The 24,626-nt window shown below is 43.1% G+C and overlaps 1 protein-coding gene across 1 annotated transcript; it reads right to left on the reverse strand.

Moving 5' to 3' along the window:
- Positions 1-6,259: 6,259 nt before the first annotated feature.
- LOC127579504 (phospholipase A2, minor isoenzyme-like) lies at positions 6,260-22,482 on the reverse strand (the record flags this gene model as incomplete). Its single annotated transcript, XM_052032356.1, has 3 exons — positions 6,260-6,378; positions 10,020-10,144; positions 22,301-22,482. Coding segments are annotated over 3 exons (426 nt in total), but the record flags the coding sequence as incomplete, so codon positions are not given.
- Positions 22,483-24,626: the final 2,144 nt, after the last annotated feature.

Below are 24,626 nucleotides of genomic sequence, written 5' to 3' on the forward strand. Positions count from 1 at the left end.
TGTGCACTAATCCCATTCGCCTGCATTAGGACCGTATCCTCCCAGAATCTCTCAATCTCTCAGCCTGACTTTCTTAAACACACTCTTTATGCCCACCGATTTGACCCAGCCTTTGGTTATCTGCCCCAGTACCTCCTGCTGTGGCTTGACATGATATTCTGTTTGATAGCGCTCCCATGAAACACCTTAGCACATGTTGCTATATTAATGGAGCTACGTAAATGCAACTTTTTGCTAGTTTCCTGCCTGACAATAAGCCTGAGGCCAGCAACACAAGTGAGGTATGACTTGCTGCTTTGATTAAATCATGTATTGTTCTGTTATCCCTCCAGCTTTACTTAATATAATTCTATTTGTTCAGCTGAATAGAAGACAGTCACTTGTTCAACTGTCTCTGTTTTTTCACCATTCCCTCCCCGCGTCACACTGCTGTGAACTGCCAAACTCTCCAAGGTGCTGTCTATGTGAAAATGCTCTGGTAACACAATTTGTCATCCAGTCCTCCGTCTTCCACTGTCACTCACTCCTCCATTGAAGTGGAGGAGAGAGGAATAGAAAGGGGAGAGGATGGGGAATCCAAGTGCAGGAAGAGGAGAACTCGGACAGAAGAACACACAAATAACACATCTGGATGGAACCTTCAACGTATTCACCATTTATCAGTGTGCTGTGTCCTATGACAGTTATCCCAGTAAGTGTGAAAAGTGCAGTATTTTTTTTATAAATAGTGTGTGAATGCACTTCAATGATGTGCTATCACATCCATCAGAACTATTTGCTTTGTATTCCAGTGTACATATGCAACTGCTAATATCAGGTACTTGAGGAGGAGTGAAACTACCATTTTGGGTATAGAAAACAGCATTCCCAGTATCTGCTAACTCTTGCAATGGGATAATATCGCAATGGGTTCTATTAATTGAAATGGTTAGGCAGGAAAGTTCTCATGTGTCCTATTTTAAGGTAAGCATTGACCTAGATTAATACATACCAGCCAGCATCAATTGGAATTTGTACGCTGTATTACTGTAATTTTGCAAATGCCGTTGTTCAAGTAGGTTCTTGAGCAAAGAAAATACTGCAGAATACTGGAGAAATTTTTGTTTTAAACTTTCAATTGCCTTAAGGTCTCCTGTTCAATCCACGAATTCAGGAGTGTTATTTGTGATATTGTGACTAATGTTACTGAACCTGTCATCTGTCACTCACCTCTGATTTGGTTGATGCTAATTTTAAAGGTAATGAATTTTCTGAAAAGGGAAATATATCATCTTCCCAGTTTTTTGGATTGTAACCCCAAATAATGCAGACAAAACGTGGAGGGAAAGTAAGATAAGTAGTGTGGTAGAGCTTGACTTGACACTGGGCTTTTGCTGACATTTTTAAGATTCCATGATATTGGGAGGCCCCCCCTTCACCTCCACGATTTCTCCAAAGCTGCTCTAATTCAATTCTTACTATAAAATTATATTTTTATACACCTGAAAACTGTTTGACCCAAACCAAACCAATGGCTGGAACCACATTTACATTCACTCTTTGGATGATTAAAGGTGCTCTTACACCACACAATTTATTTTGAGTCATTCACATCGTACATTTTCATGTAGGAAGCAATTGAGAAAATCAAAAGGATCAGTGGGACCAATCTTGAGATGGAAACCATAGTAAGTATGGCTCATGCATGGCTGAGTTCTGATGGACTCTTTTACAGTTCCATATTGCATTCTGTGTTTGTTTAATGTAATAAGCCTCAATGGAGGTAGATCTTCCTCTTAGCCTAGCAAAGTATCAAAGCTTTTTTTTTCCATGTGGATACACAGTATGGAGTTTCATGACCGCATTTGAATTTTAAATCCATGTACCTGCTAATCAGTTGCTGACATTAATAAGTCTCAGTGTTTTAATTTGGAGTGTATTTGCCAAACAGTGCTAAGAAAGTCTTTTTCCAAATCTCTAAGGACAGTAAATTCAATCAGGACAAACTGGTGAATACAAATCACATCGAGTTAACTGGTCTTATAAGGCTGAATTACCATAGCTGAGGAGATGAACATTGCCCTGGAGTTAAGGTCTGGATGCTCCCAGTCTCCTGAGCAACAGCACCACCTGGCACAGCATTAAACTCACACCTTGTCAATGCTGAGTTAAGTGTATGGCAGTAGAGGCAGTGATCGGGCTTTATCATTGGCAGTAGCATTGCAGGATTGGGAAGGCAAAATAAGCCATGCTCCCAATTACTAACCAGGTCCAGGATGGGAAAATCCATGTGCTTGTGGATTGACTTGTCACCATCATGAACGGCTAACCTATCAACGTTCACTGATCAGCCTCCATCATGGCTGAAGTGCCAGGAAGCAGTAAGAGGCACTGATATCTCCGATGCTTTTTGGAGAAAAATGGAAAATTTTGGAAAGATGTTTAAATTATATGAGCTTACATTATAACCATTCACTTAGCAATGACTGGTAATTAATATTCCTGTGAGATGATGGAGAGTGCCAAAAATAAACTGTCATGGAATGTTATTTAACTTTCTGTTAAGTTGCAATTATCATTTAACAGAATTCATTTTTTTACTTTCAAATAATTTTGAAAAGTTAAACAGATGTTTATATTTGGACATTATTTTACCAATTGGAATTTTAATGATTGAACAAAATTAGGTGTGAACGGCTGACAGTTCACCAGTGAGTCATTAACAGGTTGTTGAGTGGCAGTGGGTTGTGAGAGGTTTGAAGGAGGGAGGAAAGGCAAACCCTCACACCTTCAAAGAAACGGTGAGGGAGATCCACAAATGATGTTACAGTTCAAAGAGTGGTGCATTGCAAGGGGAGGCAGTTGTTGGCAAGAAGGAACAGGTGGGTATTTCTACCTTTTGATACGACTTTCATTCTCTCAAGTAAAAGTTGGGACTTTAGATTGTGGCAGAAAGTATTTGGAATGGAATAAAGTCCCTCGTGAAATTAGTACTCCGTGTCCCAGGTGACCATGCTTTTTGGAAGTGTGTCAGCTTGCAGCTCCTGACTGACCATATTGTGCAGCTGGAGCTGCAATTGGATCCACCTTGGAGCATCCACAACACTGAGAACATTGTGAGTGGCACATCTGGTGAGGTGGTCACACTTCACCTAACGGCTGCACAGGAAGAAAAAGTATGGATGACCAGCAGGTAGAATAGTAAGCACAGGCAAGTAATGCATGAGTGTCTCTGTGGATGCCCTCCTAGATAGATTAGGGAAGGGGGAGCTGCAGGGAGTCCTGGTTGTCCTTGTACATCAGTGATGGAAGTAAGTGTGCAGGTGCAGCAGGCAGTTAAAAAAGCAAACAGTATGTTGGCCTTCGTGGCTGAGAATTTGAGTCCACGAGCAGAGATGTCTTACTGTAACTGTACAGGCCAGTGATGAAACCACATGAGTAATGTGCGCAGTTTTTATCTCCTTATCTGAGGAAAGATGTTCCTCCTATGGAAGGAGTGCATTGAAACCTATAAAATTCTAACAGGATTGGACAGGCTGGCTGCAGGAAGGATACTTCTAAAGGAGAGGAGTCCAGGACCTGAGGTTACAGTTTAAGGATACTTGCGGGGGGGGGGGGGGGGGGGGGGGCAGGTGGTGAATGCAGTTTCTGTTTGAGATAAAGAGAAATTTCTTCACCCTGCGAGTGATGAATCTGTGCAATTGTCTATCACAGGATGCCACAGTTGTTCAACTAATAGAGCTGCTGCCTGACAGTTCCAGGGACCTGGGTTTGACCTTCACCTCCAGTACTATCACTGTGCATGTTCTCCCCATGACCAAGTGGGATTCTTCCGGGTGTTTCAGTTTCCTGCCATATCCCAAAGACATGCTGGTTAGCAAGTTAATTGGCTGCGGTAAATTGCCCCTAATGTGTAGGTGAGTGGTAGAATCTGCAGGGAGTTGAAGGGAATGTGTGGAGAATAAAATGGGTTAGTAGAAAAGTTGGTGGTTGATGGTCTGCAGAGACTCAGTGGGCTGAAGGGCCTGTTTCCATGTCGTATCTCTCTATGACCCTATGCAAAGGCAGCTGAAGCCAAATTGTTAAATATATTCAAGAAGGTGATAGATATAGATCTTGGGGCTAAGGAGATTAAGGGAAAGCAGGAACAGGATACTGGATTTAGATGATCAGCCATGATCATATTGATTGGCAGAGTAGGCTTGGAGGGCCAAAGGACCTCCTCCTGCTCCTATTTTCTATGTTTCTATGGATCACCTTTCAAATTATAAAAATCAATATGCACAGATTGTTAATATAAATCCTACTGCTTTAAAACGTAATGTTCATTTGGTAGACTTGTTACATATGGAAAGAAAAAAAAACGAAAATAAAAACAAGGCCCCTTTTTAAGTGCTTGCTTGTGTAAATGAGTTAAAATTATTAGATTGGAAAACTTTTGTCTCTCTGTATGAGCTGAGGTGAAATCATCAATGTTTACAGATTAAAAAGCACATTAGATGAAATTTAAGAATCAGTTTTCAATTTACCTTGCATCTTTTTAAAGTTGTTTACTGTTTATATCTGTTTCTCTTTCTAACATAAAATGTCTTATTTCAGATGTGTGATAAATTTAACATGGAAGATAGGATGCTAGAGGGTGATTTTAACATTTAAAGATGATTCCAGTGAAGTTTTGCCTATGTATGTTGTAAATTCACTGAATGCCGTGGGAGTGGGTTGCCATCTCTGCCTTTGGTTGATGACACTACCGATTTGACAAATAGCATTTGAATAGATACATTTGTCTTGCAGATAGGTCATTTATATTACAGCCATTATAAATAAGAATAAAAAGCGTAGAGCTACTGAGGAAGGATGGGGATTCACAGGAAGGATGGGAGTGTGGGATTGGCTGCATTGCTTTTGCAAAGAGATGGCATGGATATGAAGGGGCAAATGGCCTCCTTTTGCGCTGTTTCCATCCTGTAATTCCAATTCCCGTCTTGGCTTTCGTGCCTGATTGCCAAGAATTGTTGAATTCAAGACCCAATGAATCATCATTCTAAATCAAATTTATACATCTAATTAAGACAGAAAATATGCAACTGCAAGCTAATCTCTCTACTATAGAGCATTAGTGCCTACCCTACAGCTCTACTTGAATGGTAACAGAGCGGCTGCAGGAAGCTGCAGGATGGCAAACTCATCTTCCATCAATGGATGATATTCAGTTACATTTGCCTCTGTGAGCTGCCTCTGCAGTGCTGCATGACATTACAGGAAGGATCGACAACTTAACTGAACTGTGCGTTTGCTAGAAATAGAGATGCAAGGAAGACACCAGAGAACCCCACAGAGAAAGTGCAAACTCCACACACGCAGCACTGGAAGTCGGAATTGGTCTTGGATAACTGGAGCTGTGAGGCAGCAGTTCTCATGGCTGTACCACTGTGCCACTCTAGACAGCCAAACCGTCTGCATCGACCACCAAGCGTCAGGCTTCGCTGATCCAATTTTTTGTCTTACATTCCCTTCAAACTGATCCCTCACCTGATTGTTTTGCCACCCATCTCCACCAGGAGTAATTTACAGTAGCCAATTTACCTACCAACTGGCATGTGAGAGGAAACCAGAGCATTTAGGGGAAACAAAGTCGGTCACATGAAGAATGTGCAAATTCCACACATGCGGTACCCAAGGTCAGATTCAAACCTGGATCTCTTTTGTCACTTGTGAGTTGTCCACTGATGGAAATAAAATCTGTTTAAATATTGGTCCGCTTGTCAGAAATGTGCTGTTGTGATATTCCATTTGATATATTTTGTTTTCTTTTACTGTTTGTACTTGTTAACTTTTGGTTTGGTTTAATTTTCCCTTTATCTCACAGATAAGCACTGTACATTAAGTAGCAAATGACCAGCATCCATTGGGGATCATGAAGTCGGGTGTTTGAATCCAGGAGCATACATCAGGGGTTGTGGAATCGGTACAACAGAGACATTGATCGTTTAGTGCAAGAACTGTAAACACTGGGGACCATGGGATCAGTAGTACAGTACAAATGAACAATAGTTGAATATTATGGGATCTGCGATGTACACTGGATTGCTATCTTCCAACACATAAACAAGTTGCATACATGAATCATTTAGGTTTTGACCAACTAAATTTAGATTCCAGTGGAATGCCTTCTCTGTATATGTGTGTGTGTGTATGAATCATTCAGTAATCAAGGGACAAAAAAACAGCAAAAAATGCTTTATTAATTTTTCTTCGGTCCTTAACTCTGCCCCAATTGTCAGCAGTAGAGATCCTTGTCCAGATTCTTATACTGAGGGTTATAAGGGGCCTTGGAAAAGCAGATGGCTGCTTCACGATCACAGTTACAGATGGCAGCCTCACAGGGATTATTCTTGTCTGGAAAAGATGAAAGTGGTGATTACAATTTGGCTTTGTACCTATGGTACCTCATCACTTTATTAAGGAAAGACCAGATTCTTCAACTGGACAATCTAAAGCACCTGCCTATTCCTGGAAACTATGGCTAAAGAATGTCATTGTGGGTACAGGTTATGTGGCATCATCTTCCATGGCACTATTCGTCACGTCAGTCCAATCGGTCTTCGTCACCAACCAAATTATTCCATCAGTTACAACTGGGCCCAGTGTGTCCTCGCCCAACTCTGCACCTTTTTGAGGGTGTAGTGAGAAAAGGTGGATTTTACTAGCTGACAATTAGGAGTAAAACTGAGGTAAATTGTTTGCCACTTGAGCTCACTGCCACTGATGCCTACTGTTAATTACTATATGTAATGTCAGCTAACTTACTGCAGACTGCAGATCACATCTGCAACGTACACATTAGGCTCATTCACAAACCAGCTTTCCAATAGAACCACTGGGAAAATTGCTTATCATAGATGATAATTAAATACCTACTCTGCTGCCTCTTGAGGAGGTTATTTCAGATATTTTGCAAATAAGTATCAATATTGGAATCAAAGGCAGGTTTTATTGTGAGTAAAGTTAAACTGACTCGCATTTTGGTTGTTCAGTGAAAGGCTTTATGTCTCGGGGTTCCTCATGGAGTACTACATCATTGAAGGGGGCTAATTGGCCCTTGTGCCTCTGCATTTGTTTGAAAGTACATCCTAGGTCAGTGCTCCATAATCCTATAATATTTTAAACCTCTTGAGTACCTATTTGATCACATTTTGAAATTACTATCAAACTTCCTTCTCTCACCCTCTTGGGCAGTGTATTTCAGATCATAACTATTCAATGCATGAAATGTTTCTCTTTATGGGCGGCACAGTAGCGTAGCGGTTAGCGCGACGCTATTACAGCGCCAGTGATCAGGGTTCGATTCCCGTCGCTGTCTGTAAGGAGTTTGTAAGTTCTCCCGTGTCTGCGTGGGTTTCCTCCGGTTTCTTCCCACATTGCAAAGACGTACGGGTAGGTTAATTTAGGTTTAAAATGGGCAGCGTGGACTCGTTGGGCCGGAAGGGCCTGATACCACACTGTAAATAAAATTTAAAATTAAAAAAAAAATTTAATAAACTTTCCAATTCAAATCCTGTCAAAGACATTCCGCAAAATCTGATCAAGCCATGGACCTTGATTGGTTTGATGAGTTATTCAATTTGCTGGCAAATTTCTTGAGGTTGCTCAAGAAAGAAACACCTGTTTTAAAGCAAATGCCTAAATAGGAAAAGTTCCATTTGGATTAAATGCTATTCTGAGATTTTGTTCCCTATACTTTGTAGGTTGCAATTATATCACCTTTATTCCATATGTTACTCAATAAAGTTATCAAAATTGAATTTTGCAAGTGGAGTGCCATTAACTCCATATGCATATGAGGTGCAAATACTGGAGGTGGAATTTTACATTGAGTTTGAAGCTGATGTACTTTAATCCAAAATTCCTACCCTTAAACTTACAAAAATGCCCATTACATAGGTTTGGGTGATGTTGGCTATTGTATGCTGGGGAACTAGATTAAAGGTTGTGATGGTAGATAAGCAATGGCCAACATTTATGGAAATATTTCATATTCTGAATGAACAGACACGCCATTCAGGAATAAGAACCCCATGGCAAATGTGATCCATAAATAGCTAACTAAGGATGGAACTAAATATTTAAAAATACTTATGTTACCAAGAACAGCAGTAATCCCGAGTATTGTGAAAGTTTTAAAACAGATGACTAAAAAATTGAGAGAGAGCGAGAAAATGAAAGGTGAGAGCACACAACAAAACACAAGAGCTCCCATGCCTACGTGAAAAGGAGAAGAGCAACAAAATCTATTGCAGGGCCCTCTAGGGGCTGAGGCAGGAGTGATTATAACAAAAGCTCTGGGAATGTTTTGAAAAAACAAATATTTTGAATCTATCTTTAAAGTAGATAAAATATCCCAGAATTAGTGGGAATCTGCAGGAATTGTGAAAAGTAAGCAACATTTGTAAGGTACTGAGGAGCCTAATAATGCCAATAAATTTCCTGCATCTAATGGCTTCAATCGGCTTCTAAAAGAGGCTGAATATATCCTGGATGCATTCAGATAGGGCACGATAGGTCAGTAAACCTGAATCAGTCATTGGTCAATGCAGGAAACCATTATCAAGTAAGTAGTATCAAGACACTTGGAAATCAGAATCAGGATGATTTTCTGAACGTGAAAGAATTTTTGACAAATCTAGTAAAGGATTTAGGGTACTAACAAGCAGGATAGATAAAAGGAGACCAATGGGTGTTGGATAATAGGATTTTCAAAATGCTCTCTTTTGTTCCACAAAAAAGGTTGGTTTGGGTAAACAATTTGGGTAAAGGACAGGAAGGGGAAGTAGGATAATAAATGGATAATTTTCGTTAGAAAGCTGTTAGTACTGGCATGCAACAAGGATCAGTGCTGAGACCTCCTTATGATCTATTAACTGTTAAATATCCGTGTTTAATGTCAGTACTGAGCTATGTAGGAAATCAAGGAGGGTGCTTGTGGTGTCTGCAAAGGCATATGAACAAGCTGCGTTCATATGAACGCATATGTTCATATGAACAAGTGCCAGGTGGAGTATGCAGGGAAGTGTGAGGTTAGTCACTTTCTTAAGAAATATAGGAAAAAGTGTATTTTTTTAAATGATGAACAATTCAATGTTGAGGTCAGAGGGATTGGTTTGTTCTTGTAGATAAATAGAAAAATAACGACAATAGGGATGTAAGTGGTTTCCAATAAGAGTATAAAAGCCTTGGTGAAATTGTACAAGGCTTTGATCAGATCCATACCTAAGGAAAGGTATAATTGTCTTGAAAACTGTGTAGCATTTATGCATTAGACTGGTTCCTAGGATGAGGGGGATATACAATGAGGAGAGAGTGATTAGGTTGGGTCTATACCCTCTGGACTTTAGACCTGAATAAACAAAAAGGAATATTGGTGGTGAGTGCTGTGGAAAAGTACATAATGGAGCAGTGCACATTTACAGAAGTCATAATGCTCATCAAATCAAAGACAGGGGTTTTGTCACATACTAATTTTGTTCTGTTGACAAATTAGAGTTAGAATTTAAGGAAAATAGAAACATTTAAGTAAAATATTCTTGGTTCTTTTAGATGAAAAGTCCAAAAAATGTGCTCTTGATTTCCTGCTAAGGTACTGTTTTTAAAATACATAGTTTTCAACACCAGAGTCTTTCCAATGATGTGCTTTTAAAAAAAAACAGAGAAACAATGTGGCAGTACTTAGATGTGAAGTATCCTCTGTGACACTCTTAAAAGGGGGCTGAATCCAGTATGAGGCAACTGCTGAGCTAACTGCACCACTGTGCTGTCCTTGTGGCAATTCAATGTCAGAGTGGAGCATACCACACCTTTTTTATGCACTTAGTGCTACTGACCAAGCATGAATTTTTAGGTAAAATTGTTTAAAAAAAAACATTAGTTCAAATCTATGTTGCCATAACCCATACCCTGACCTTATTTTTCAGTTCATGCACATCATTAAAGATTTGTCATGCCGATCTTCATGCCCAGTTGTGACAGGGCTAGATACTTACTGCTGCAAGAGACCTCATTCCCAGAGCAAGAGTAGGAATAAAGTTCAATGTAGGGGTTGTCTACCAGAAACCTGCAGAGATCAGCCTTTGCTTGATGATAGCATCTATCATGATCCCAGCAACACCTGTAAAGAGAAAAGAAAGTGAATGTGATGACTAACTAGGTCTAAATATACTCATCATTTCCAGTAACTGATGATGACTAAGGGAAGCTCTATCATACTTTGACGTTATCATCACGATGATGTTACGAAGTAATGATAGGTATCTGGGAAGAGGTCATCGCCATGTTTCATGTCTTTTCAGGAGTTTCCATACTCTGATAATCTCCAGGTTGTACTATAATGTTCCCACTGCTTCAGAAAGGCATGTGTCCAAATTGGGAAATTTATGTTTTTATTTCTATGCTGGGTTCAAGGAAAAATATGTGCTTATATAGTTCCTTTCATAATCTCAAGACATCACAGAGCATTTTATGACCAATGAAGATCAGGATCTTAAGTGTAGTCACTGTTGAAACATAGGAAATGGGGAAGCCAATTTGTGCAGAGCAAGTTCCTGCAAATTCCAAGCTGGTCAGGGTCAGATAAATCTGTTGTAGTAATTTAGCTTGAAGTAGGAGTATTGGCTGGTGTACCTGAGGAACTCCCCTCTCTCCACCTTTAACTCCTCCACTGAGACAATTACTAGACTGACCTCTTCTACAAAGTACGTCTCATTACTTGTACTGCTAGCTACCTAATTAGTCTTGCTGTCAAAATTTACCTGATTATCCCCCGGGAAGTAGCTTAGGGTGTTTAATTATGTTAAAGATGTTACATAAATTTCTTGCTGTTATAGTGGCTAATTTACTCAGCTACCAGCTGGTTGTGGGCCATTGATGCACTGACATGGGTTCAAATCCCATTGTGGTACCTGAGGAATATATATTCAAGTAATTAAATACATTTGCGATTAGGGAGAAAAAGTGAACAGTGACCAGGAATCTACCAGACTTTCCATTAATGAGAGAGGAATCTGCCATCTTTACTCAGTTGGTTTTATGTTACTCATCAATATGGTTGATTGTTAACAGCCTCCTTTGTTCAGGGGCCATGAAGGATGGACAATAAACGTTGGCATTGCCAGCAATCTCCAGATCACGTGAATGAATAAGTGTAAAAAGAAAATTCTTTACAGATAGGGAGAAAGAAGCTGAGAAGTGTTGAGCCACAGTGATAAAACGGAAGCTACTGTCCCTCACTGAAATTTCAATTTTCTGTAAGACCAGGCCAACTGTTTGATCTGCAGATTAGTTGGGATACACAGGAGCTATGGTGTGCAAAACTAAATTATATGTGTTCTCAGTAAATGGTGGGTTCAGGAAACTTGCTGACATAAAAATACTGACATATTAGCATTGATATAATACTTCATATGTTTGTTTCTTTAATCATAAACTCAAGCTTCTTTCATCTTCAGACTAGTTAAGCCATGACAATCAGGTTTCTTTGCTTCTGGCTTGAGATCCAAACTCCATGGTGTGATGTACCTAAGGTGGACCTGGGATACTGCTGGAGTCTTGATACATTCTACTTAGAATAACTGTTACAAGACACAGGAGCTTCAGACAATGGTTGCTTATTCTAACAGCAAGACATTCACTTGAGGTGTTGATTATATCACACATATGTAATGCTGTCCCCACGTCTTCTGATCATATGACTGACTTACATATCTGTAGGCAAATACATGATTCTGCTGCCCCTCTTTGAAGAAAACATACGTGAACACTATTGACAGTTATAGATTCAGTCTGTTGACTGGCTTCCTTGGTCAGTTTGACCTCCAAATATGACTTTGTCTTTGACCTCCTCATTCCTGGAGGGGATTTGTGAGGAACCTGCAGCCTCTTGACTCAACTCAGTAACTATTCAAATCTAGTTGCCTGCGTATTGAGGTCAGGAATCGATTTGTCATCATACAATGCGTCATTGTCTTCATGCCTCACAATGTGATCTTAATAGACATTTCTGACATGATTTCCAATAGGAACTATGTATCTTTACAGACTACAGATTTGGCCTATTTCACCAAGGTCCCATTGCTGAGTCTGACACTTGCTCACTGGCCTGGTGAAACTTTTCCTCCAAGCATCGCTTTCTATTTTCGTTTGCTGCCTCTCTACTGTCCCCTCTTCAAAGCTCAACTATGTCCAAAGTCAAAAAGGTATAAACAGCTCTCACAGAGGATAAGCAATTGTAGAGTGAGGTGACATGCAATATTAAAGCAAGAAGATAGCCAATCAATGATTCATCATGAAGCTGGATTAACCCCAGAACACCTGCTGCTTCAAAGGTTTTTAACATGCGTATAGATCTGCCTGTTGCCTCAGCAGGCAGGAATACACTGCCTCCGTGTTTCCAGCATTGTCTGTTTTTATTTCAGATTTCCAGTATCTGTAGTTGTTTATTTGATCTTCAGTAGATCCTGGATGTTGTTACCTTGCATAAAACTCTCATATAAGTGTGAAGTGAACTGTGTTCTATTGTCAGACACCAAATCTCCCAATATTCCAAGCATAGCAAAGATCCCTTTCAACCTTTCAATGGAACATTTGCTGTTGCACAAGTACCTATGTGTCTGACTTGATTCCATTTTGATAACAGACTCTTGATCAGAAGGAAATGATGGTTCCGCTTTTGACAAATTTAATATGAACTTGTTGGAATAGTCAAGACGCAAATTCCATGGTCGTAATGGTATTCCTTTGCATTGCTGGAAAACTCTACACAGGGACACAACTTGCTCCAACTCTTTATCGACATTTGGCCAAACTTCTGGCAGTGCCGCCGTATTCCAATGTGTTTGGTGTGTAGCTGCTCTGTATTCCCTTTCCTTGCGAATGTTTGGAATGATCTCTCATCGTTCCCCCTTGTAAACACCACTGAAACCTAAAGAGTGTCAGTAAAGCGTCATGTGAACACTAGTCCAGCCTCATACAGTCAATATTCATGGATCTGCCTTTGTACTACATCTTGCAGACTAACTTTAGCAATCTCATTGGCTGTTACTGGGAAATTCCGAAGTTGCAGTGTGAAGGTCAAACCTTCATTAACACTATTGGCTATTGGTTGATTCATGTGACAATGGTGACAGGGAATCAGATCAAGTGGGAAACATTTCAGCCCAATCAATTTCTGGTTTGTTAACCATGTCAACAGGCAAAGATTGGTTAACTAGTGTGGTTGACGATAACGCTGGGAGCCTCAAGACCCTGGCCATCAAAGCATACTGAGCATGGAATCTGTCCTTAGACTTCCAGAACTCATCCTGAACAATTCTTCTGACCAACCTTCTTCTTTACAAAGGGTTGATGACTAAACACAAGGTAGCAGCCCACTGCCATGTTGTTCTCTATCGACTTTCCATCAACCTGGACTGTAACCTTGAAGTCCTGTCATTTCACAGTACGTTTGAACGTAGCATGGGTGTTATTTAAAGTCCATTCTGCATTCTGCTATTGCTTTCCCCTTGTACTTCCTTGATGTACTTATGTTTTGAAATGATCTGTATGGATGACGTGCAAAAGAAAGTTTTTCATTGTATCTCAGTACATGTGTGAATAATAAACCAATTATAATTACAATAACAGCAGCAGTGGTAATATTGTGTAGATTCCTATATATTACTTCCTATAAGGCTCTCATTCTCACTGTGCTGATGCTGCATTCAAGACAGCACTCCTGTCTGTTGCCTGGGGTTTCAGTTTACAAGCTATTGTTACATGAGCTTTCTCCTGACATGAATCGAACCTAGACTTTCAAAAAGAACAGTTGCATGGGGAATGGCTGTTGGTTCATCTACAACAATGACTCACGCCACTTGCAGACACATCGTGCAGTCCTTGTTTCTGGACCAAGGCTTTGCAATTTGCCCTTTGAGTGTTGATTGCCATTACAATTGTGGCTGATGTGGGACACAATTCTCCGGCATTCTTGGCTGCCATCTCCATGGAAGTTGCAATCATCACCACACCATACATAAAACTTCTGGTGCCCAACAGGTTCAAAAGGACACTTTCATTTCTCAGACCATATTATTCTTCTGGCCTTTGAACTATCTCTGCAGACAAAATGCCTTTAGCTTTCTGTGGAGTTGCTGAGTCAGTGAGTGTGCAATAGATGGCTGAGCCAATTTCCATATTTAATAGCCAATTCCTCTGTCCCTCATGGCAGCAATCAATGCCTGCACATTTTCAGCACTGTTTTCCAGCTCAAGAACATTATAGGTCTTGAGAAATATCTTCATCCTCTCTGTATAGGATGCGAGTGATCCACACTCCTTGTTGTACTCTCCCAGGCTGCCAATGAAGCCTACTTCTGCTTGAACTCCCATTTTCTTTCTCTTCCCACAGAACAGTCTTACAGTACTCAATCCTCCTAAGTTTGTACTTTAACTCTCAGCATTAATTACAGACTTACACCATCTTCTTTGCATCAATTTCACTGCACAATTGCGAGGTGTGGCTTTAAGAACAAGTGTTTAAAAGACTTTAAAACTTTATTTACAGCATGGTAACAGGCTCTTCCGGCCCAACAAGTCTGCACTACCATTTAGACCCATATTAACCTACCCGTATGTCTTTCTTTTTCAATCTTTTTATTAGTTTTCAAATTAATACAGATTAATATATAACATCAATGTTTGTACATGTAATACAAAGAGATCAGGAGAACAATCATGGCATGGATAATCATAAAGAACAATAAAATATAAAAAATCTGCAGATCCAACGATCTCTTAGTAAATGAATATAATATAAAAGAAAGGAAAGAAAAAGATTTATTATATAAATATAAAAGAAACAAAAATCCCCAAGTCAATAAGAAAAATTATAAACAATATATCAAACCAAACTAAGCTAAACAAAAAAAAAATTCAAAACAAAAACAGAGAAAAAAACTGGACTAAAATTTCTCAGTAGAAACAGGGCAATATTATGTCGTCAACTCCATTTCTCTAAGTTGAAAGGTTATTACAAGGGGATCTATATCATGTGAAAATATTGAATAAATGGACTCCAAACTTCCTCAAATTTAAGCGAAGGATCAACAGTACCACTCCTAATTTTTTCCAAGTTTAAACATGATATAGTTTGAGAGAACCATTGAGAAGTAGTAGGGGGTATTTGATCCTTCCGTTTAAGCAAAATGGATCATTTGGCCATGAATGCAACAAAGGCAATCATACGGTTAGCGGAGGCAGATAGATGGCCAGATGGCAATCCAAAAATTGCAGTGATAGGGTGAGGTTGCTAATCAATCTTCTGTAGCGACTCACCACACCGGCATTGAACCGGCTCCCGACATCGCGACGTCGTTGGAGGCCCCAATCCAAGATGGCGCAGGGCCCTCCTTCTTCCCCATCGTTGGGCTGGGAAAGCCCGCGCGCAGGAAGGTCAGGTGACCCACACGTGACGTCAGCGCGGGAACTGTAGCGCGGGAAGTTTTCGGGTATTAAAGGCGCACCGCGCCCCTGTCAGCTTTTCGACCTCTGATTTTGAAACCAGCGACACTGTGTCTTCATTTCGTAGTGTGTAGCTAGCCGCTACATTGGTGACCCCGACGGGCCCGAACATTTTCAGACCCACGATGTCTGCACACCAAGAGGTACAGGCAGTAGCCCTTAAACTGCCCACCTTCTGGACCCTCCAGCCCAGTGTCTCGTTCGACCAGGCCGAGGCCAAGTTCCAGATTTGCCAGATCACCAGGGACGACACCAAGTACTATTATGTGGTGAGCGCCCTCGACCAAGACACCGCAGCCCAGGTCGAGGATTTCATCCAGGCGCCCCTGGAGGAGGAGAAGTATGATAAGTTCAAGACCCTCCTTCTCGAGACTTTCGGCCTTTCCCGATGCGAACGGGCCTCCCGCCTACTCCACCTCGATGGGTTGGGCGACAGACCCCCCTCCGTGCTCATGAATGAGATGTTGGCCCTGGCAGACGGGCATAAACTCTGCCTGCTGTTTGAGCAGATCTTCCTGGAGCAGTTACCCGCCGACATCCACCTGCTCCTGGCGGATGCCGATTTTAGCCAACCCCGGAAGGTGGCCGCCCAGGTGGATGTCCTTTGGCGGGCAAAAAAGGAGAGCGGGGCGTCCGTCGGGCACATTGCCACGCCATGTACCCAGTGGCCCAGCAGGCCAGACCCGGCGATCGAACGCTCCCCACCCGCCACCAGGTCTGAGACACTGACTGACCAATGGTGTTTCTACCACCAGCGGTGGGGCGCTGACGCCCGCAGATGCTGGCCACCATGCAGGTTTCTGGGAAACGCCAGAGCCAGCCGCCGCTGATGGCTACGGCGGCTGGCCACCCGGATAGCCTCTCACATGTGTGGGACAGGCGTTCTGGACGTCGGTTCCTAGTGGACACCGGAGCCGAAATCATCATCATGCCTCCCAACAGCTGCAAGACTCGCAACTGCACACCAGGACCCGCCCTCAGAGCCGCCAACGGCAGCGCCATTCGGACCTTTGGCACGCGGTTGGTACACCTCCAGTTGGGCACCTGCAACTTTACTTGGAGGTTCATCCTGGCTGCCATTGCGCAACCACTCCTTGGGGCAGATTTCCTTCGTGCTAACAGTCTGCTGGTTGACCTGCATTTGGTACATGCCAGGACCTTCCAAACATTCTTGTTGGGTGAGGCCAAACTACCAGCCCCACACCTCGACTCCATCACCATGTCGACCAACGAGTTTGCCAGGGTCCTGGCAGAGTTCCCGTCTGTACTAACGCCCCAGTTCTCCACCACCCTGCCCAAGCACAGCATCCTGCATCACATCCCCACCCAGGGCCCTCCCCTCCACGCCCACGCCTGGTGGCTACCCCCAGACAAGCTCCGCCTTGCGAAAGAGGAATTCAAAAAAATGGAGGAGCTGGGGATCATCCGCAGGTCGGACAGCCCATGGGCCTCTCCGCTACACATGGTCCCCAAGGCAGCTGGAGGCTGGCGACCCTGTGGCGATTACCAACACCTTAACGACATTACTACCCCGGACCGGTACCCCGTGCCGCACATTCAGGACTTTGCTGCCAACCTGCATGGGCGGTCCATTTTTTCCAAGGTCGACCTTATCTGCGGGTATCACCAGATCCCGGTGCATCCAGACGACATTCCGAAGACGGCGCTGATCACACCTTTCAGCCTCTTTGAATTCGTCTGGATGCCCTTTGGTCTCAAGAACGCTGCTCAGTCCTTCCAACGACTCATGGACGCAGTCGGGCGCGACCTTGGCTTCGCCTTCATATACCTCGACGACATCTTGATCGCCGGCAACAGCCGCCAGGAACATTTCACGCACCTCCGCCAACTCTTTTCTCACCTGAGGGATTTCGGCCTGACCATCAACCCAGCCACATGCCAATTCAGGCTGGAGACAATCGATTTCCTGGGCCATCAGATCGACAAACACGGCGCCACACCCCTGCCTGCAAAGGTTGATGCCATCCACCATTTCGCCAGACCCACTTCCATCAAGGGCCTGCAGGAATTCCTCGGTACGGTAAACTTTTATCACCGGTTCATACCATCCACGGCCCGCATCATGCGCCCGTTGTTTGCTCTCCTGTCAGGCGGAAGCAAGGACATTGATTGGTCGGAAGAGGCTCACACCGCATTCGTCGAAACCAAGCAGGCCTTGGCAGATGTGGTCATGTTGGTGCATCCTCGCACAGACGTCCCGACTGCCCTCACGGTCGACGCCTCCAGCACAGTGGTCGGAGACGTGCTAGAACAGCTTATCGAAGGGCATTGGCAACCGCTGGCGTTCTTCATCAGGAACCTTCGACCACCAGAGCTCAAATATAGCGCCTTCGACTGCGAGCTGTTGGCGTTGTACCTGGCCATCAGACACTTCCGTTACTTCTTGGAGGGCAGGCCGTTTACAGCTTTCACTGACCACAAGCTGTTGATCTTCGCCTTCAACAAGGTCTCAGATCCCTGGTCAGCATGGCAACAGCGGCACTTGTCGTACATCTCAGAGTTCACCACTGATGTCCACCATCTGTCGGGGAAAGAGAACGTAGTCGTGGATGCACTGTCACGGCCACCATCCAAGTTTTGTCCCGGGGGTGGATTTTGGCGCCTTGGCGGAGGCACAGCGAACCGACATGGAGATGCCCAGCTATCGCACCGCAGTCTGCAACTGCAAGACCTTCTGGTAGGCCCCGGTGAGCGCACCCTGCTCTGTGATATCTCCACAGGTAGACCCCGCCCCATCATCCCAGCTGCCTGGCGCCGATGGGTGTTTGATGCCATCCATGGCCTTGATCGTCTGGCATGGCCTGTGTAAACAGGTTTCCGAATGGGCCCGGTCCTGCACTCACTGCCAGACCTCGAAAGTACAGCAGCACATCCAGGCCCCCTTGCAGGATTTTCAGCTTACCCACCAGAGGTTCAACCATATCCATGTCGACCTGGTTGGCCCCCTCCCAGTCTCCCGAGGAGCGCGGTACCTCCTCACGATTGTTGACCGTTTTACCTGCAGGCCTGAAGCCATTCCCCTCGCAGATACCTCCACCCAGTCCTGTGCACGGGCCCTTTTGTCAACTTGGGTGGCCCGTTTCAGTGTCCCAGCACATATCACCTCAGACAGGGGAGCTCAATTCACCTCCAGCCTGTGGTCTGCCGTCGCCAACTTGTGGGGTTCCTGGACCCACCTCACCACCACCAATCACCTGCAATCCAATGGGCTGGTGGAGAGGTTCCTTCGCCACCTGAAGTCAGCACTCATGGCCCGCCTTAAGGGGCCCAACTGGGTAGATGAAGTCCCCTGGGTCCTGCTGGGGATACGCACCGTGCCAAAAGAGGACCTGCATGCCTCATCCGTGGAGATGGTCTACGGAACGCCCTTAGTTGTCCCGGGCGAGTTCCTACCAGCCTCTCGGGGGCCAGAGGAAGGACCTGCCACGGCGCTCGACCGGCTGCGCGAGCGGCTTGGAAGTCTGTCCCCAATTCCCACCTCGCAACATGGGCAGGCCCCGACCCCTATGCCGACTTCCCTCCAAGACTGTAAGTTTGTCTTCATCAGGAGGGGCACGCACCGATCACTGCTGCAATGGCCGTACGAAGGGCCATTCCAGGTCGTCAGGAACAACGGGTCTACATTCATGCTGGACATTGGGGGGTGCGAGGAGGTGTTTACGGTTGACCAGCCAAAGCCGGCTCATTTAGACTCGGACCAACCCATGGTGGTACAGCAAGCGCGGCGCAAGGACAGGCCACCCAAGTCATAGTTTATTTAATTCTGGTTTTCGCAACGGTATTGCTGGCTCTGGGGGGGGTTATGTAGCTCACTGCACCGGCATCAAACCGGCTCCTGACATCGCAATGTCGTCAGAGGCCCCGATCCAAGATGGCGCGGGGCCCTCCTTCTTCCCCATCGTTGGGCTGGGATAGCCCGTGCGCGGTAAGGTCAGGTGACCCGCGCGTGACATCAGCGCGGGAAGTTTTTGGATATTAAAGGCGCACTGCACCCCTGTCGGCTTTTCGACCTCTGACTTCGAAACCAGCGACTCTGTGTCTTCATTTCGTAGTGTGTAGCTAGCCGCTACACTTCAATACATTTGAAATAATGTTAAAAATATCTTTACAATATTTTTCCAAAAGAGGACAGGACCAAAACTTATGTGTCAAAGAAGCCACACTGGATTTACATCTGTCACATATAGGATTTATATGTTGATAAAAATGAGCTAGCTTATCTTTTGACATATGGGTCCTGTGAACTACCTTAAACTGTATCAAAGAGTGTCTGGCACACATTAAAGATGTATTAAATAAATGAAGAATTTTCTTCCAAGTCTCTGTAGGTAAAGATGTCTGGAGTTCTCTTTCCCATTCATTCTTAATTTTGTCCAGTGGTTCTGGACGTATTTTCATAATTAGATCATAGATTATTGCTATCAAGCCCTTCTGACAAGGATTAAAACGTAAAATTTTTTCCGTAATTTCAGTTTTGTAAGGTGTCGGAAAAGAGGGTATAGTAGCTTTTAAAAAATTTCTAATCTGCAAATATCGAAAAAAGTGTGATCTAGGCAAATTGTATTTGTTAGACAATTGTACAAAAGATGAAAAACAGTTATCAATGAATAAATCCCGAAAACATACTATTCCCTTCCTCTTCCATATGGAAAAAGCTGAGTCAACTCTGGATGGATGAAAGAAAAAATTAGATTGAATGGGACTTGACAGATTAAATTTATTCAATCCAAAAAATTTACGAAATTGAAACCATATTTGTATTGTCTGTTTAACAATTGGGTTAATACCCACCCGTATGTCTTTGGAACGTTGCTGGTCAACATGGAAAGCAGTTGCCTGGGGAATCTCCTTGCCTCTCTTTAACCTGACCCATGGGACCCACACTAAATGGACTTGCTGATCTTGCAGTTTGGTGACTGAACCTTCGAAGCCCATTTTCTACCCTTTACCCTTGCACTCATGGAGTTTTCAGAGTCATCAAGGTGAGAAGCCTTCACTTAAAGGTGCAAGCTGATTTTTTTTCTTCTGATTTTCTTTCCAACTTTGTCTTAAGATTCTTGCCGTCAATTATAGTGGGTCCTAAGATGGGCCTTTGATACTGTTGATAAGTTTTCCTTACAAGGATAGTTCCAGGACATGGCCAGCAAAGGAGTTTATTTGTTCAAACTTTACTGCGAGGCAGACACTACGTTGGTGCTATTGCATGATGTTGACACTATCTTCTTGGATCACATGACTTACTTACACAACGTTATGCATATACCCCTCCCATTTCATCTGTGGACAACAATTTAATGGATTCTTTCACCTTTTAGACTATACGACAACTGATGGATTTATCATAAAGTCATGTCACTCAATAAACTTCATTAAAAGAATATTTTAACCCCTCGCAATTTAGCCAATATGTCATGTAATATTTTCCTGTTTTTGAACAAATCAAATTAACGTCACAATTAGAGAATAACTGGCAGTCTTGGACACCCCATCACGTACACATCAGATGGAAAGGAATACATTTCACATCAAAGGAAACCCGTTCTGCTTGCAAAAATTACCATGTGCTCAAACACAAAGGGTAAACTATTAGGCATCAGCATAAATGGAGCTGAGAGGTCAAGTGAATTGAAGTAAAATCGTATTCGAAAACGGAGATTATGGCAGTTCAGGCACAGACTAGAAGGGCCGAGTGGCCTGTTTTCTGTGCTGTACCGTTCTATGCGCAGAAATGACCATACTACATCATCTATCGAGTACTGAAAAGCCATGGTTGAGGAGTGAGGTAGGTGATAGAAAGCTGTAAGGAGACAGGAAATTGCTAAGAGCATTGATTGCTGTAGCTGGTGCATATAACCGCCTTTCCTAGATGGTTCAAGAGCTTTAGTTTCTTCTCGTTCAGTTAACTTTAATTATCACTACTGACCTCTTACTTGGTTGGGTGGCGGGGTTCATGGTGCTGCTGTCACTACTGTCCTACCGCTTCTTAGTTTTTGAATTAATATTCCTCCATCAAGGGCCTGAATGAGCGGCACTCAAATGTGCACAGAGCTCAGAAGCTTCAATCAGCTCGACTTTAGAAGCACAAAGCGGTGCATTATAGTTCTCTGAAAGCTCTCTGAGTAAGCAAATTACTGTTTCAAAGATTGCAAATGTTAAATGAGAATTTTAAAGCTGGTTAAAATTTATGAAATTGGTGGCAACAAAAGCTTAATACAATTTGTAAAACCTTCATAGTCAAAAATATCCCAAGCATTTTACAGGAGTGCTATCAGACACTGTACACTGAGCGAACATTAAGACAGATGCAGCAGATGATGGACATAAATCTTAATTGCAATAATTCTGACTATAATCCACCACGGTTAAGACTTGAGTCTAAGTTTTCTGGCTGCTCCTTGAAGGTTTTTAACTCAAGGTAGGCATGAACGGAAGCAGGAATACCAAATACCAGAATTTCTGTTCCCCTGGGAGTGTGGGGTTCCAAGTAAACCCATGTATGCCAGCAAATCCAGGGATGGCTATTAGATTCAAATGGGAACCCTATCCCAGGCAACAAGAATTTTGAGTCAGCCACCTTTATAGATAATTCTGCAGAAAATTTTACCAGAGCAAAATTAATCTCATTGCCTTCCTTCTCAGCTTAGCTTTGCACTTCAGGAGACAGGTATTTCCTCCCAACCTAACTAACCGTTCATATGAGTTTACATTGAGATGGAATAGAGACGATTGCATATTGGCTTTAACTGACGTACGTGTCCAGCTGGTCCACACATTTTCCAGTACCGCCAACCCCACAGTTACATCCATAATCACTGAAGTCCAGGATGGGAGAACTGTCAGGAATCACACACTTGATCACCTCCCTGAACTGCCAGAGAGCATAAGGTGCCATGCTGGCACTTGCAATAGCTGTGGAGAGATACATAGTAAGTCTTAATAACAAGAAGTATTAACAGCTCTTTGTTTGCTTTAACACCCTGGCACATTTTAGATTTTTCAAATTTGCACTCATGTTTAAGATTTTAATTCAACAGATCTTTTTGTCTTGTGACTGAAAATCCATTGTGTTTTTTTCCTGGGAGTATGCAGCATAAGGTGAACTGTAGAGAGTGAATATTCTCAAGAGTCAGAATTTCAGTACTGAACTCCACATTAGACTGCATGTTACGGAAAATAAAATTTTCTCAAATCATAATCTAGGTTTACTTGCAATTTCGTCTGCTGAGCCTAAAAATTAAAGGTTTTAAAGACTGCATTTTATCAGAGAGCACTAAATTTAATTTTTTGTCAATCCTCTGAAAAGGAGTTATTAATTGCTTAATATTAAATTTAATACTAAATATTTAATACTAAATATTAAAGTTTAGTAAGCAGGAAAGCCAAGGACACAGTAAAGTTGGGGGGGGGGGGGGGGTGGGTGGAAGGAATACTCAATTAAACTGCATTTATTTCAATGCGATGAGATGGACTCTGACCTCACAATCTACCTTGTTGTGACCTTGCAACTTATTGCACTGCACTTTCTCTGTAGCTGTGACACTTTACTCTGCACTATTATTGTTTTTACCTGTACAACCTCAATGCACTCTGTACTAACTCAACGTAACTGCACTGTGTAATGAATTGACCTGTATGATCGGTATGCAAGACAAATTTTTCACTGTACCTCAGTATAAGTGACAATAATAAACCAATACCATTACCAATGCATGAGGCTTAACAGGTAAGGTGGATGAACTTGTGGATTGGCTCTGGAGACTGGGATGTTATTGCCATAACAGAAACATGGCTGAGAGAAGGGCAGCACTGGCAACTCAATGTTCCAGGATGCAGATGCTACAGGTGTGACAGAGGTACAGGTAAGCAAGGAGGGGGTGTTGCCTTTCTAATAAGGGAGGACATGACAGCAGTGCTTCGAGATGACATTCTTGGGAGATCATCCAGTGAGGCCATATGGGTAGAACTTAGAAATAAGAAGGGGTTACTCTAGTGGAGCTGTATTATAGACCCCCTAATAGTCAGTGGGAACTTGAGGAGCAGGTGTGTAGAGAAATTGCTTATAGTTGTAAGAATGATAGGGTTGTATTAGTGGGAGATTTTAATTTCCCCGGTATTGAGTGGGCCACCCAGAGTGTTAAGGCCATGGACAGGTCTGAAACTGGAGCAGGGCTAATTTTGGGGGAATTAGGCAGGATCTAGCAGGGGTCGATTGGGAGAGCCTGTTCGAAGGGAAAGGAGCAAATGGCAAATGGGAGGTTTTTAAGAGTGAGATATCAAGAGTCCAGGGGTAGCATGTTCCTGTTAGGGTGAAGGGTAAACCTGGTAAGTTTAGTGAACCCTGGTTGATGAGAGATATTGAGGCTCTCAGGGACAAGTGAATCCCTTGATGACTATAAAAAGATTAAGAATACACTTACGAGGGGAATCAGGAGGGCAAAGAGAGGATATGAGGTGGATCTGGCAGGTAAGGTTAAAGAAGGTTCTATAGCTATATTAAGTGTAAAGAAGGAGGTTCTATAGCTATATTAAGTGTAAAAGGGCGGCTAAGGAGAGAGTAGATCCCCTTAGAGATCAGCAGGGCCACCTATATCTTAAGCCACAGGAGATGGCTGGGATTCTTAACGAATATTTCTCTTCTGTGTTTACTAAGGAGAAGATCATGGATGCTCAAGAAATAAGGGAAACAATTGGAGATGCTTTGGAGGACATTCATATTACCAGGGAGGAGGTATTTGCAGCCTTACAGTGCGTTAAGGTGGATAAATGCCCAGGCCCTTACCAAGTGCATCCTCAGACTTTGTGGGAGGCTAGAGAGGAAATTGCAGTGATATTTGCTTCCTCGTTAGCCATTGGTGAAGTTCCCAAAGACTAGAAGGTGGCTAATATCGTTCCATTGTTCAAAAAGGGTAGCAAGGACAATCCAGGGAACTACAGGCCAGTCAGCCTGACATCAGTAGTGGGGAAGTTACTGGAGGGAATTCTGATGGACAGGATCTACCAGCATTTGGATAGACAGAGTCTGATTAGGAGGAGTCAGCATGGCTTGATGGGTGGAAAGTCGTGCATGACGTACCTTTT

The sequence above is a fragment of the Pristis pectinata genome, chromosome 17 (assembly GCF_009764475.1).
Source record: "Pristis pectinata isolate sPriPec2 chromosome 17, sPriPec2.1.pri, whole genome shotgun sequence".
Taxonomy (NCBI): Eukaryota; Metazoa; Chordata; class Chondrichthyes; order Rhinopristiformes; family Pristidae; genus Pristis; species Pristis pectinata.